Source organism: Nipponia nippon, unplaced genomic scaffold, assembly GCF_047370975.1.
Source record: "Nipponia nippon isolate SJK-2023a ecotype South Korea unplaced genomic scaffold, ASM4737097v1 scaffold_19, whole genome shotgun sequence".
Classification (NCBI taxonomy): Eukaryota; Metazoa; Chordata; class Aves; order Pelecaniformes; family Threskiornithidae; genus Nipponia; species Nipponia nippon.
In genome coordinates this window covers 1,080,632-1,094,673 of record NW_028262335.1, presented here as the reverse complement: position 1 = coordinate 1,094,673, position 14,042 = coordinate 1,080,632, and the positions used below count along the sequence as shown (strand labels likewise).

The 14,042-nt window shown below is 69.4% G+C and overlaps 1 protein-coding gene across 3 annotated transcripts; it reads right to left on the bottom strand.

Annotated features, from left to right (window-relative positions):
• Positions 1-1,969: 1,969 nt before the first annotated feature.
• On the bottom strand, positions 1,970-13,779 carry PHC2 (polyhomeotic homolog 2). Of its 3 annotated transcripts, none has more exons than XM_087755731.1 (15): positions 13,732-13,779; positions 10,804-10,992; positions 10,551-10,709; positions 10,395-10,472; positions 10,137-10,298; positions 8,848-8,952; positions 8,566-8,782; positions 7,489-7,850; positions 5,713-5,866; positions 4,166-4,374; positions 3,922-4,050; positions 3,659-3,795; positions 3,409-3,550; positions 3,006-3,255; positions 1,970-2,575 (listed from the first exon to the last, which is right to left on the bottom strand). In XM_087755731.1, the coding sequence occupies exons 2-15, from the start codon at positions 10,945-10,947 to the stop codon at positions 2,421-2,423; spliced, it is 2,403 nt and encodes an 800-aa protein (XP_087611857.1). In that variant the 5' UTR covers positions 10,948-10,992; positions 13,732-13,779; the 3' UTR covers positions 1,970-2,420. The 3 variants fall into 3 exon arrangements, with proteins under 3 accessions (XP_087611857.1, XP_087611856.1, XP_087611855.1); XM_087755730.1 differs by having other exon boundaries at positions 3,006-3,312; positions 3,659-3,773; positions 3,921-4,050; positions 13,732-13,776; XM_087755729.1 differs by having other exon boundaries at positions 3,006-3,312; positions 13,732-13,776.
• Positions 13,780-14,042: the final 263 nt, after the last annotated feature.

Genomic DNA, 14,042 nt, shown 5'->3' with positions numbered 1-14,042 from the left:
GTTGTACGATACTCGATAGTGTAACCTTTTTTGTCGGCATGTCGCTACCCTGTAAATACGCCTCCCGCCGCCCCGCGCCGGGGCCGCCGGTTTGGGGGTTTGGTTTTTTGTTTTTTTTTTGTTTTTTTGTTTTTTTTTTTGGTTTTTTAATTTTCCTCGCTGGAATTCCAGGTCCCCCCGCGTCCCTAGCGCTAGTTCTTACCTTAGTAAAAAAGGAGAAAAGGAAAAAAAAAAAAAAAAAGGACAAAAAAAAGAAAAATACCACCAAAAAAAAAAAAAAAAAAGAAAAAAAACAAACAAACAAAACGGTCTCTGCCCCTGCGCTGTCTTTGCATTGTGGCTGACGGAGAAACCGGGGGGCGCGGGGGTGGGGGGTGGGTGTGAGGAACCGCGGCCTCACCGGGAGCGTTCGCGGTGCGGAAAAGGAGCGACCCCCCCCGCCCCCCCCCCCCCCCCCCCCCCCCCCCCCGTTTCCATAAAAAAAAAAACAAACCACCAAAAAAAAAAGGCAAAAAAAAAAAGAATAAAACAGAACGAGGAGGGAGAGAAAACGCAAACAAACGAAAATGGCGAATAAATTTTGTTTGTGTTTGTTGTGGAAGAGGAAAACTGAAGAATTCAAGTGGAAACGGCGGCGGTGGCGAGGGGCCGGTGGCCGCCCCGGGCCACGGCGGGGCCACCTCGGGGTCCCCATGTTGTCCCCAGGGGAGGGGGTGGCAGTGCCACGGCCCCGGGGGGGGGGGGGGGGGAACCTGGGGAGCAGCGGGGCTGGGGGGCGCTGCTGGGGACGGCCCACCGTGGCCACCGTGGCCAGGGACACCTCACCGTGGCCAGGGACACCTCACCGTGGCCACCACGGCCAGGGACGCCAGCTCCAGCGACACCTCACCATGGCCACCAGCTCTGGGGACATCTCACCACCACCAGCTTCAAGGACACCTCACCATGGCCACCGTGGCCACCATGGCCAGGGACACCAGCTCTGGGGACACCTCACTGTGGCCACCATGGCCAGGGACACCAGCTCCAGGGACACCTCATTGTGGCCACCACAGCCAGGGACGCCAGCTCTGGGGACACCTCACCGTGGCCATCGTGGGCACCATTGCCGGGGATGCCAGCTCTGGGGACACCCCACTGTGGCCACCGTGGCCAGGGACACGAGCTCTGATTGTGGCCACCACAGCCAGGGACACCTCACTGTGGCCACCAGCTCTGGGGACCTCCTCACCACAGCCACCAGCTCCAAGGACCTGTCACCCGCTCCAGGGCCACCTCACCATGGCCACCAGCTCCAAGGAGGTGTCACCACTCCAGGTGCCAGCTCTGGGGACACCTCACCACAGCCACCAGCTCTGGGGACGTGTCACCACTACAGGAACCGGCTCCAGGGCCACCTCACCATGGCCATCAGCTGTGGGGACACCTCACCATGGCCACCAGCTCCAGGGCCACCTCAGCACCATGGCCACCAGCCCCGGGGCCACCTCAGCACCATGGCCACCAGCCCTGGGGACACCTCAGCACCATGGCCACCAGCCCTGGGGACACCTCACCGTAGACACTGTCACCACAGTGCCACCGCGGTGGGTGTCCCCTCACGCCCCCCTCCCCCGCCGTGGGCTCCCCTGAGTGGGGAGCGGGCGCGGGGGGGGACGGGGATGGGGACGACCGGGGGCAGCGGGGGCCCCCCCAGGCCAGGAGGGCGCCGGGGAGGTGCCGCCAGCGCTGTCCCCGTCCCCCGGCGCGGCCTCGCCTCCCCCAGGGAGGGAGCGGGGGAGGGGCAGGGGGAGGAAAGCGGGGGGGGGGCGCCCAGGTGTGTCTTTTTTTTTTTTTTTTTCAGTGTTTATTAAAAACAAAACAAAAAAAAGGAAAAAAAGGGGGGGGGGGAGGGGCCGTGAGTTTTTTTCCTTTTTTTTTTCTTTTCTTTTCTTAAAAAGACCGTGGTGGCCGGGGGGGGGGGGGGGGGGGGAGGGGCGGGGGGGGCCTTACCTGCTGGGGGGGGGCCCCCGCCACCACCATCCTCTCCTGAGGCGCCCCCCAAAACAGCCCCGCCCCCCCCCACCCCGGGGGCTAACACCCCCCCGGGGCTGGGAGCCCAAATCCCGCGCGCGGGGGGGGGGGGGGGTGGGGCACACGGTAAGGCAACCGGCCCGCTTCGCCCTGCCGTCGTGGGGACCGGGGGGGAGGGGGAGACGGGGGGGGAGGCGCGGGGACCCCCCCTCCCTGCTGGAGAAGGGGGTGACCCCCCCAAACGGGGGGGGCCGCTCTAGCTACGGGCTATGTACACACCCCGGGGGGCCACCCCGGGGCTCGCTTGTGCTCCAAAATGGCTCCCCCCCCTCCCCCCACAACCGGGCGGCGGGGGGGGGGGGGGGGGGAGGGGGTCCCATGGGTGCTGCCCCCCCACCCAACCGGCTCTAGGAGTCCTTGAGCATGCTGATGCGGGCGTAGATCTTGAGGGCGGGGCCCAGCTTGATGTTCATGGTGCTCATGAGGTGATCCTCCTTCAGCAGCAGCAGCGCCTGCCCGTCGATCTCCTGCGCCCGGAACTCCTCCGCGATCTCCTGGCAGCCTGCGGGGAGGGGGCCGCGCTCAGCAACCCCCCCCCCAAAAACCACCAACCTCCCCCAACCCCCCCCCCCCCCAAAAACCCACCAACCCCCCTCCAAAACCACCCACCCCCCTCCAAACCCACCAACCCCCTCCAAAACCCACCAACGCCCCCCCCAAAACCCACCCACCTCCAAAACCACCACCCCCCAAACCCACCAACCCCCCCCAAAACCACCCACCTCCCCCCAAAAACCCACCAACGCCCCCAAAAACCCACCAACCCCCCTCCAAAACCACCCACCTCCCCCAAAACCCCCCAACCTCCCCCAAACCCACCCCCCCCCCAAACCCACCCCCCGCAAACCCCACCAAGTCCCCCAAAACCCCCACCCCGCCCCCCCAAACCCCCACCCCCCCAAACCCCTCCCCCACCCCCGTCCATTCCTCACCCGGCAGCGAACGGATGAACTCGTAGACGTCCTCCACGTTCCATTTGCTGGGTTCGCTGGGCAAAAAGCGATGGCCGATGCCGGCCAAGTCGCGGACGTGGACGTCGGGCAGCTCCATCTCGCGCAGCTCCAGGTCCCGCTCGCCCTGCCGTCGGCGGGAGGTGGAGGAACTGGCCGAGATGGGGGAGAGCGGTTCCTCGTAGCTCGAGTTATCCGAACAACGACTCGAATCTTCTTGGCTGTGGTTGAGCTGCAACGACGCCGTCACGGAAAGAGGCACCGAACCCGGCGGGAGAGAAACCGGCGGCTGCGGGACGGAGCAGCACCGGCCTCAGAGCCCACCCCCGCCGTGCGGCGCCGCCGATTTGGGGAGGGATCCTGCCCCGTCCCCCCCCGCCCTCACCTGCTTCTTGGCGTCTTTGCCGAGGGTGGGCAACGTCCCCTTGCAGGTGCGACGGCGGCCGTGGGGGGGACCGCCGGGTTTCTGCAGTTTGCTGCGATCGGGGTGGAACAAACCCACCCGCTTCGTGCAGCCCACGTTGTACCTGCGGGGAGGGGCGGGGGGTGAGGGAGGGGGGCCCGATCCCGCCGGGGGGGGGGGGGGGGGGGGGCTGCGGCGGGCGTTATTTTTTGGGGTGGGGGTGGGGTGTCACCTCTTGGCGCAAGCCATGGAGCAGAAGCGCTTGGAGCGCTTGAATTTGTAGGCGAAGTCGACGCGGCCGCAGAGCTCGCACTTCAGTTTGGGGGGGTTCCCCTCTTCTTTGGATTCTGGGGGACGCGGAGGGACGCCCAGAGAGAGAAACGCAACCAGCTCAGCCGCGGGGGGATCCCCAAAACGTCGCTTGGCTTCGGGGAGGGGTGGGTCTCACCGCACCCCGCGCGGCGAGGGGCTGGTTTCGGGGGGCCGGGCGCTACCTTGTAAATAGGGTTCCTCCATTTCGGAGTCGGTGGTGGTGGTGTTGTCCTGCTGCGGGAGTTTCTCAGCCAGCAGCTCCTGCGCATACTTCTTCTTCAGGTTCCCCACCAGCAAGGAGGAGCGCCCCACCTGCGACAAAAAACAAAAAAAACCCCACGAGTGGGTGCCCCCCACCCATGGGTGCCCCCCCCCCCCCCCAAAGCACCCCAGCCCCGCAGGGAGCGGGAGGAGCGGGATACGTTACCGGGAACGGTTCTGCCCCTTCCTGGATGACGAAGCCCTCGATAACGTGGGTGAGGATTTGGGGTTTCACGATGGCCTGGGGCGGTTTGTTCTCACCATTGTGGGGGGCAGCGCCGGCGACGGTGGAGGCAGAGCTCCCGGTGCCCGAGGTCATGCCGGGAACGCTGGCGAGGGGCTGGGGCTGAGCATGAAGGCGGTCGGCGGGCGGCTCTGCGGGCAGGGGGGCACGGGGACGGTTACGGGGGACGCGGTGACGCCGGCGGTGACGCCGGGGCCTCTATTACCATACAGCTGGGCTGCTTTGGGAAAGGGGGGGGGGGGGGGGGGGGAAGCAGCTGCCGCCGCTCCCAGGGGGGCCCAGGGGGTCCCAGTAAGGCCCGATAGGGCCCCAGGAGCCCTGGGGAGCCCCCAAATGTCCTGCGGGACCCCGGGCAGCCCCCGAACACCCCGCCAGACCCCACAGAGCCCCCAAATCTGCCCAGGGCGCCCCCAGTAAAGCCTCAAAACATCCCAATAACGCCCCAGTAAGGCCCCGGTACATCCCAGTACAGCCCCAGGACGGCCTGATCTACCCCGGAAAGCCCCGATCCACCCCAGCAAGGCCCCATCTGCCCCAGTAAGGCCTGAGAGAGCCCAGTAAGCCCCCATCTCCCCCAGTAAGGCCCAGTGTGCTCCGGTACGGCTCCCTCTGCCCCCGCGGGGCCCGGCCGGTACCGGTAAGGCCCCGGTAGGCCTCGCTAGGCCCCGCCACCTTTGTCCGACGGCGGAGCCCGCTCCCCCCGCCCCTACCTGCGCCCGGGCCGCGGCTGCGGAGCCGGGACCGGGGAAAGGGGGGGGGCGATGGGGGGGGGCGGATGCGGAAGTGAGGTCAGCGCCCGCCGCCCCGCCGGGCCGAGCCGGGCCGGACCAGGCCGAGCCTCGTCGGGGCGGGTTTGGGCGGGGCCGGGCCTCACTCACCGGCGGCGCTCAGCGGCTCGGCGGCCCCATGGCGCGGACAAAGGCGGAGCGGGCGGTGGCGGCGGCGGCGGAGCGGGGACAAAGGCGGCGGCGGCGGCGGCGGGGCCGGGCCGGGGCCGGGGCGGCGGCAGCGGCGGCTGCGCGGGGAGGGGCGGGGCCTGGCGCTCGCCACGCCCCTTGCGCTCCTATTGGCCGCCGCCGCGCGCGCGCGCCCACGCCGCCAGCGGGCGGGGGCTGGGGAGGGGCGATGGGCGGGGGCCGCGGGGAAGGGGCGGAGCCATCGGGAAAGGGGCGGAGCCGCCGGGGAGGGGGCGGAGCCGCCGGGTGAGGCCACGCCTCCGCGGCAGCCGGGGGCGCCCCCCTCCCCCGGCCACGGCCACGCGTGGGGGTGGGCGCCCCCCGGGGCGGGGACCCCTGCACTCGGCCCCCGCCGCGTCACCCGTGGGGCCCCGCCCCGCAGCCCCGCAGCCCCACCCGTGCCTCAGTTTCCCCCCCCCGCTGCGTCCCACCGGGGTGCGCGTGTGCGGGGGCGGCAACACCCCACGGGTGGGTGCCCGTGGGAAGGGGGGGCGGGGGGGGCGCTGGGCTTACCGTGGGGCCGCTCGCCCTCGGGGGTGTCGGGGCCCGGGGGGGCGGCGGGCGGCGAGAGGGCGGGGGGCTGCGGCGGGGCGGCGGGCGGGCTGTCGGCGCTCCTCGGGGCGGGCGGCGGGTCCCGGCGGGAGCCCTCGGGGACCCCCAGCGGGGGCTGCGGCGGCGGGGGCACACGCGTGGGCGCGGGGTCAGCGGCGGGCGGGCGGCACGGGCGTGCGCGCGGGCCGGCCGCGGGGGTCGGGGGCGCGCACGCGCGCGCGGGGAGCTGGCGAACCCGCGCGCGCAGGCGGGCGCGTGGCTCCGGCGCACGGATCGGGCACGCGCGTGGAACGGGCGCGGATCGCGCGCGCGCGCGTGCAAACGTGCCCACACACGCGTGTGCGCGGACCAGGCGCGCACACGCGTGAGCACGGATGCGGCACACGTGTGCAGGGATGAGATGCACACGCACACACATGCAAACGTGCCCGCACACGCGTGTGCGTGGACCGGGTGCACACACGCACATGCACGGATCTGGCACACGTGCACACGCACACACACGGATGTGGCACAAGTGTGCACACACGCATGGCCCATGCATTAAGCACACGTGCACACACATGTACGGGTCACATGCACACACACACACGTGCACAGATCAGGCAAACATGCCTGCACACCCGTGTGCATGGACCAGGTGCACACATGCACACTCACGTGCATGAGCATGGATGTGGCACAGCTGTGCACACGTGTGCAGGGATGAGATGCACACACGCACGTGCACGGATCTGGCACGTGTGTGTGCCCACACGTACATGGATGCGGCACAAGTGTGCACACGCGTGCATGCATGCCTCATGGATTAAGCACACATGCACAAGTCACATGCACACGCACGCATGCGTGATCAGGCAAACATGTCTGCACACAGGTGTGCATGGGACCAGGTACACGTGCATGGATCTGGCACGCGTGTGCATGGATGTGGCACACGTGTACACGCACGCATGCACCAACACATGGATTAAGCACACATGTGCACAGGTCACGTGCACACACATGTGCATGGATCAGGCAAACATGCCTCCACACACGTGTGCGTGGACCAGGTGCGCGCGTACACACACACACACGTGTGCATGGATGTGGCACACCTGCGCACACGTGTGCAGGGATGAGATGCACACACACATGCACGGATCTGGCACACGTGTGCACACACACGTACATGGATGTGGCAGAAGTGTGCACGCACGCAGATGCAAACACACGGACTAAGCACACGTGCGCACACTCACGCATGCAGACACACGGACTGAGCACACGTGCGCACACACACGCATGCAGACACACGGACTGAGCACACGTGCGCACTCACACATGCAGACACACGGACTGAGCACACGTGCGCACACACACGCATGCAGACACACGGACTGAGCACACGTGCGCACACACACGCATGCAGACACACAGACTGAGCACACGTGCGCACACTCACGCATGCAGACACACGGACTGAGCACACGTGCGCAGGCCCCCTGCACACGGGTGTCCACACGTGCACGGACCAGGCCCACGCACGGGGCTGGCAGCACCGTGCACACCCGCAGGGGTGCAGCCCCGCGGCGATCGCGCACCCGCGCAGGGATCAGGCACACGCGTGCACCCCCACGTGCGCGCACTCACCCACGCGCGTGTGCACAGATCAGGCCACCCCCCCCCCGCCCACCGAGCCCCCCCGCACCCCCAAACCGCGCCGGGGGGGTTTGGGGGGGGGACGCCCCTCACCGTGGCGCCGGCGGGCTGCAGCTGCAGGATGACGGCGGAGGCGTGCTGGAACTTGCGGGGAGCGGCGTGGCAAGCGGGGTGCCCGTTGGGGGGGCCGCCCTCGCCCCCCGTTCCTTGGGGGATCCCCGTTTTGGGTTGGGGGGCCGGGCCGGGGCTGGCGGGGGGCAGGGGTTGGAGTTGGGGGGTGGTGGCGGAGGTGGGGGGGCCCGGGGGGGGCTGCCCGCGGGGCGCCAGCGGCTGCTGCTGCTGCTGGATGACGAACTGCTGCTGCTGCTGCTGCTGCTGCTGCTGCGGTGGCTGCGGCTGCATCGGCTTCGGTGGCGGCTGCTGCAGGAACTGGGGGGGCTGCAGCGGGGCGTAGGCTGCGGGGACAACCACGGGGGACAGGGACCCCCCCTTCGTCACCAGCACCTCAGCCCCAATGGACCCCAGCCCCAGGATCCCCCCCCCCCATGAGGCTGCTCCTCACACTAGCATCTGTTCACTCTGGTGCCTACTGACAACCAGCTTTGCCAGCTCCCGCTGCTGCAGGCGGAGCTGGGCTCAGGCCGTCCCGGGGTGGGGCCCACCCATTTTGGGAGCCGAACCAGCACAGCACCCCCAGGCTCCGTCACCCCGTGGGTGCACCCCATCACTGCTCCAGCCCACAGCACCCCACTGCAGAGGCTCATCCCACGGGGCTCCGGGACCCTATGGGTGCTGCAGGTGCCGAGTCTCTTCCCAGGCAGGGACTGGGACCCTGCGGGGGTGCGCAGCCCCATGGGTCCCAAATAAAAGCGGGATGCTGACACACAGGAAACATCAGTGCGGGCCATCATTAGGTTTCAGAGTGAATGCCCCACAGGCTGCTTGGCTGAGGGCTGCTCACCTCGCCCTGACTTTCCGAGCACCCACGGCGGGGGTGACACGCCCCTGAAGCGGGTACACGGGGCTGCCGGTCCCACGTATAGGCAAGAAAACCATGAGGCCCCTCATTAGGTTTCAGAGTGAACGCTCCACCCGAGCACCGCTCCCTCCCTGTGACTCCCCCAGCACCCACGGGTGCCCCCCCCCCCCCATCACGGCGCAGCACCTTACCTGGGGTGACGAGCGGGTGGGCGGCGGCGGGGGCGGCGGCGCGGGCCAGGGCGTGGGCGCGGGCGTCGGGCCCCTCGGCTTTTTTGAGGTGCTCGGCGGGAGGGTCGGGGGGGGGGGGGGCCCGGGGGGGGCCGGCCCGGGGCGGGGGGCCACCGGGGGGCTTCATGGCCAGCGCGGGGAGGTGGGGGCCGGCGGGGCGCAGGGCCAGGCTGTGCACCTGCAACGGCAGCGGGTCAGGGGGTGCCGGGGTGGGGGTTTTGGGGGGCCGGCGGGGCGGCTCACCTGGGGGGCGGCGGGCGGCGGAGCGGGCGGCGGTGCCGGCGGCGGTGCCGGCGCGGGGCTCTCGGGCCGGACGGCGCTGACGGGGCCCGTGGGGGTGAAGATGAGCTGGGGAGGGGGCACGGAGAGTGGGTGCGTGGCCCCCGCCGTGGGGGGCGGCGGCACCCCGTGCGTGTCCCCCCCCTTTCCATGTCCCTCTGGGGTGGCACACGCGTGGGGCGTGGGATTGCGGGCGGGGTGACGCGTCTGTCCCCCGCCCGTGGCCCCGGAGAGCACCGGTGCCAGGAGGGGGGGCAAGGGATGGGCACCCTATGGGCTCTGGGCACCCTGAGCATAGTGGGAGCCACCCTATAGGGTCCGGGCACCCCACAGCAGGGTGATGGGTGCCCTATGGGTCCTGCCCACCCCACAGCGGGACAATGGGCACCCTACAGGGTCAGGGACCCTATAGAGTCCTGGCTACCCCACAGCAGGACGATGGGCACCCTATGGGTCTGGGCACCCCGCAGCAGGACCATGGGCACCCACAGGGTCAAGGACCCTATAGGCTCCCCACCACCCTGCAGCAGGGCCACGGGCACCCTGTGGGTCCCGGACACCCCACAGCGGGATGATGGGCACCCCACGGGTCCTGGCCACCCTGCTGCAGGATTGCGGGCACCCTATAGATCCCGACCACCCCCCAGCAGGACAATGGGCACCCTACAGGGTCAGGGACCCTATAGGGTCCCGGCCACCCCACAGCAGGACAATGGGCACCCTATGGGTCCCAGCCACCCCACAGTGCGATGACAGGTGGTACCTTACGAGTCCCAGCCACCCTGTGGCGAGACAATGGGCACCCTATGGGTCTGGGCACCCCACAGCAGGACAACGGGCACCCTACAGGGTCAGGGACCCTATAGGGTCCCTGCCGCCCTGCAGCAGGACCATGGGCACCCTATGGGTCCCGGGCACCCCACAGCGGGATGATGGGCACCTCACGGGTCCCAGCTAATCCACAGCAGGACGATGGGCACCCGATGGGTCCCGGGCACCCCACAGCGGGATAGCAGGCACCCCACGAGTCCTGGCCACCCACGGCAGGATGACGGGCACCCCACGGGTCCTGGCCACCCTGCTGTGGGATTACGGGCACCCTATAGATCCTGCCCACCCCACAGCAGGACAATCGGCACCCTACAGGGTCAGGGACCCTATAGAGTCCTGGCCACCCCACAGTGGGGCGATGGGCACCCTATGGATCCCGACCACCCCACAGCAGGACGACGAGCACCCCACGGCACCCCTACCATCTGCGCCCGCAGGTACATCTGGGCCTGGCTGGCGGTGAGGGCGGGCGAGGCGGCGTTGCCCAGCAGCACGGCCTGCTGCGCGATGCCCGAGGCCCCGGGGGTGACGCTCTGCGCCCGGTTCAGGAGCTGCGCGGCCGCCGGCGACGTCGCCAGGTTGATCTGCAATGGGGACGGCGGGAAAAGGTTGGGGCGTCGCGCCGGATCGCCGGGTGGGCGACGGCGGGGTGGGTGCTGGAGGGGACGCGGGGGGCTCACCGTGGGTTGCTGCGCCGGTGCCGGCTGGGCGCCGTTCCCACCCGAAGAGCCGCTCTGCCTGTTCGCCGCCAGGCTCGCCTGGGGAGAAAGAGCCAAGCGTCACCCGTGTCCCGCACCGCGGCACCCACGGGTGCCCCCGGGGTGGGTGCCCCGTACCTGCTGGACGGCGGCCAGGCTCTGGAGCTGGGCGCTGGTGAGGTGCTGCTGCTGGAGCGCGGCCGTCTGCAGCATCAGGTGCTGCTGCTGCGCCGCGTACATCTGCTGCAGGTACTGCGCCGCCGTGTTGGGCTGCCGGTGCAGCGCTTGCTGGATCACCTTTGGAGGGGTGCAAAGACATCCCCGGGCTGCACCCCGACCCCGAAACGTCGCCCGCCCCAACCTCCAACCCCCCCGCCCCGAAACGCTGTACCTGGACGGTCTGGCGGTCGGGGATGCCGCTGTAGACGGAGATCTGGGGAGCAGGCGGGCGGGCGGTGCCGGTGCTGCTGGGCGTCGTGGCGGTGCCGCCGGCGCTGCTGGAGGGCGGAGGTGCCGGGAGCTGCTCGTTCTCCATGGTGGTTTGCTGGGGTGCCGTGAGGCGGCAGGGGTCAGGCTAGAGCTGGGGGGGGGAGAAAGGGTGAGAGGGGGCACCCCACGGCACCCAACGTTGGCACCCGGCGTCGGCTCCGAGCCCCGGCACAGGGCTGCGGCCGCGGTGGCGGCGTGGCCGTGCCGATGGGCGCGCGGGGCTGCTGCGTCCCGCCAGGACGGTGGGAGGCCCCGTGGTTGATCCTCCCCGCCCTGGGGTGAAGGGGACCAGGGCCGCATCCTGCCCTGGGTGCTGAGGGAGGGGCAGGGCGGGAGGAGCCCCCAGCACGGGGGGAGATGGGGAAGGGGAGGAGGGACAGAAGGATGGATGGAGGTAGGGAAGGGATGGACGGACAGAAGGACGGAGGAAAGGGGAGGACAGAAGGAAGGAGGGACAGAGGGATGGCTGGAAGGAAGGGAAAGACGAAGGCAAGGATGCAGGGATGGACAGAAGGACGGACAGGAGGAGGAGAGGGATGGACGGCCAGAAGGAAATGAGGGAAGTAGGAAAGGGACAAAGGACAGGAGGGAAGGACAGAAGGACGGATGGAAGGAGGACAGGGCAGAAGGAAGTAGGGGAGGGATGGAAGGAGGCAGAGAGACCAAGGGAGGGAGGGATGGAAGTAGGAAAGGACAGACAGAATGACAGACGGGAGGAGGAAAGGGATGGATGGGAGGGTGGACAGAAAGGGAGGGAAGGACGGACAGAGGAAGGGATGGACGGAAGGATGGACAGAAAGAGGAAAGAGATGGAAGGAGGTAGGGAAGGACAGACAGACGGAAGGCCGGATGGAAGTAGGAGAGGGACGTAGGGATGGAAGGAAGGATGGACAGAGGAAAGGGACGAAGGGAAGGAAAGATGGAAGGAAAGACAGATGGAAGGAAGAAGAGGGATGAATGGACGGAAGGAAGGGGATGGACAGCAGGGACGGAAGGACAGGAGGACAGGGACAGAGGGACGGGGGCTGTGGAGGCCGCAAGGGGGTTGGTGGGCAGCACCACCAGCACCGCCGCGACCGCGGTGGCCCTGAGGCTCTGTGGTTGCTGATGGCCACCGCTGGCCACTGCGCTCTGGTGGCCCTGAGGCTCCGTGGTCACTGATGGCCACCGCTGGCCACTGCGCTCTGGTGGCCCTGAGGCTCCGTGGTCACTGATGGCCACCGCTGGCCACTGCGCTCTGGTGGCCCTGAGGCTCCGTGGTCACTGATGGCCACCGCTGACCACTGCGCTCTGGTGGCCCTGAGGCTCCGTGGTCACTAATGGCCACCGCTGGCCACTGCGCTCTGGTGGCCCTGAGGCTCCGTGGTCACTGATGGCCACCGCTGGCCACCGCGCTCTGCTGGCCCTGCGCGCACCAAGGGACCTCCGGTCACCAGCCTGCGACACCCATCCCTGCCGAGCCCCCGTGCTGCCGGGCCACGGGTGCCACCGCCATGGGTGCCACCGCCATGGGTGCCACCGCGGCAGGACCAGGGACAGCAGTGCGAGGTGCTGCAGACCATGGACAGCGGCCACGGCGGGTGGCCTTGGTGGCCAGGGTGGGTGGCCTTGGTGGCCACGCCACAGCATGACCCCACCAAACCGCCTCAGCCACCTTCAGCTCCGGCGCGGCGGCGGCGGCGACGTCCCCGGCCTCGGTGGCCCGTGGGGTTGTGTCTCCCGAGGGCGTCGCTGCCCCGAAGCGCGGGTGGGACGCGCAGGCGTCCACGGGGGTGGCAGCACGCGTCCCCACCGCTGCCTCCTGTGGCCCGTGACGCTTCCCAGCCCCGTGTCCATCCACGGCGCGCGTCCACCACGAGCCGGAGCAATTTTGGGAAGCGCTTTCCCCCGCCAAGCGTCCATGGAGTTTCCCCCCTCCTCCCAGAAGAGCCCAGTGGCATCGGGGTGACACGGGGACACCGCGGTGACGGACACAGAGGGGCCACGCCGGGCTCATCCGGAGCCCAAATCCCACCGGCAGGAGCACGGCGTGGGAAGCTCCCAGCGCCCAGCGAGGCCCCCCCGTCCTCGCCCGCACCAAACCCCCGTGGACTTTGGGGTGTCAGGCGGGGGGGGGACCTCGCTTTTGAGCCACAGGTGACAGAGGAAAAACCTGCAAAATCCCCCCAAACCCATGAAACCCACCCCAAAATAAAATAAAAGGAAGAATTCTGGCACCTCTGGGCGATGGCAGGACCTGCTGTGGTGGTGGGGGCCCGCAGCCGGGACGGGGGGGAGCCCCGGAGCTGGAACCCCCCGAGCTGAGCCCCAAAATAATGGGGGTGCAAAATAATGGGGGGGGGTGGGGAAATCAGAGGGGGGTGGGATGCAATGGGGGGTGGGATGTAATGGGGGGGCAGATAGGAGGGGGTGGGATACGGGGGTGCAGTGTGATGGGGGGTGGGGGTGCAAAATGGGGGGGTGCAAGGTGATGGGGGGAAGCGCTGGTGGGGGGTGGGGGGGTCAGGTATAAAGAGGGGGTCGGGTATGGGAGTAAGCGGTGGAGTGGGATGGTGGGGGCTGGGGGGAGTAATAAGGGGGTGCAAAACCCGCGGGGGGGGGGAGCAGGGTGACGGGGGGGACACGAGTGGGGGGCGGGGAGCGGGGGGGGTCACGGACACCGGCGGGGGCCGAGGCGGGCGGCGCTGGGTGGGTAAACTGAGGCACGGCGGGTCCCAGGGCGCATGCGCGGCGCGGCCCCCCCAGCCCCGCCCCCCCCCGGCCCCCCCCCCGGCCCCGGCCCGGCCCAGACAAAGCCGCCGGGGCCCGGTAGCGGCGGCGAGCGCGGTACCTGCGGCCCGTTCGGAGCGGCTCCCGCCGGCCGCGGCCATGGCCCAGGCGGCTCCGGGGGCGGGCGGGGGGCGGAGGGGGGGGTCCCGGGGCCGGTGCCGGTGCCGGTGCCGGCGGGGCCGGGCCCGCGGCCGCTCCCTCCTCCCTCAGGCGGCGGCGCGGCGGCCCGATGCCATAACTCATTTGCATTCCTCCGCGCGTCACGTGGGGCCGACGGCCAATCACCGCCCCGCCCGGTCCCCGACGGACACGCCCACCGCGCCCCGCGCCCGCCGCGACGGCGGCCGCCGCTCGCGCTCGCCATGGCAACGT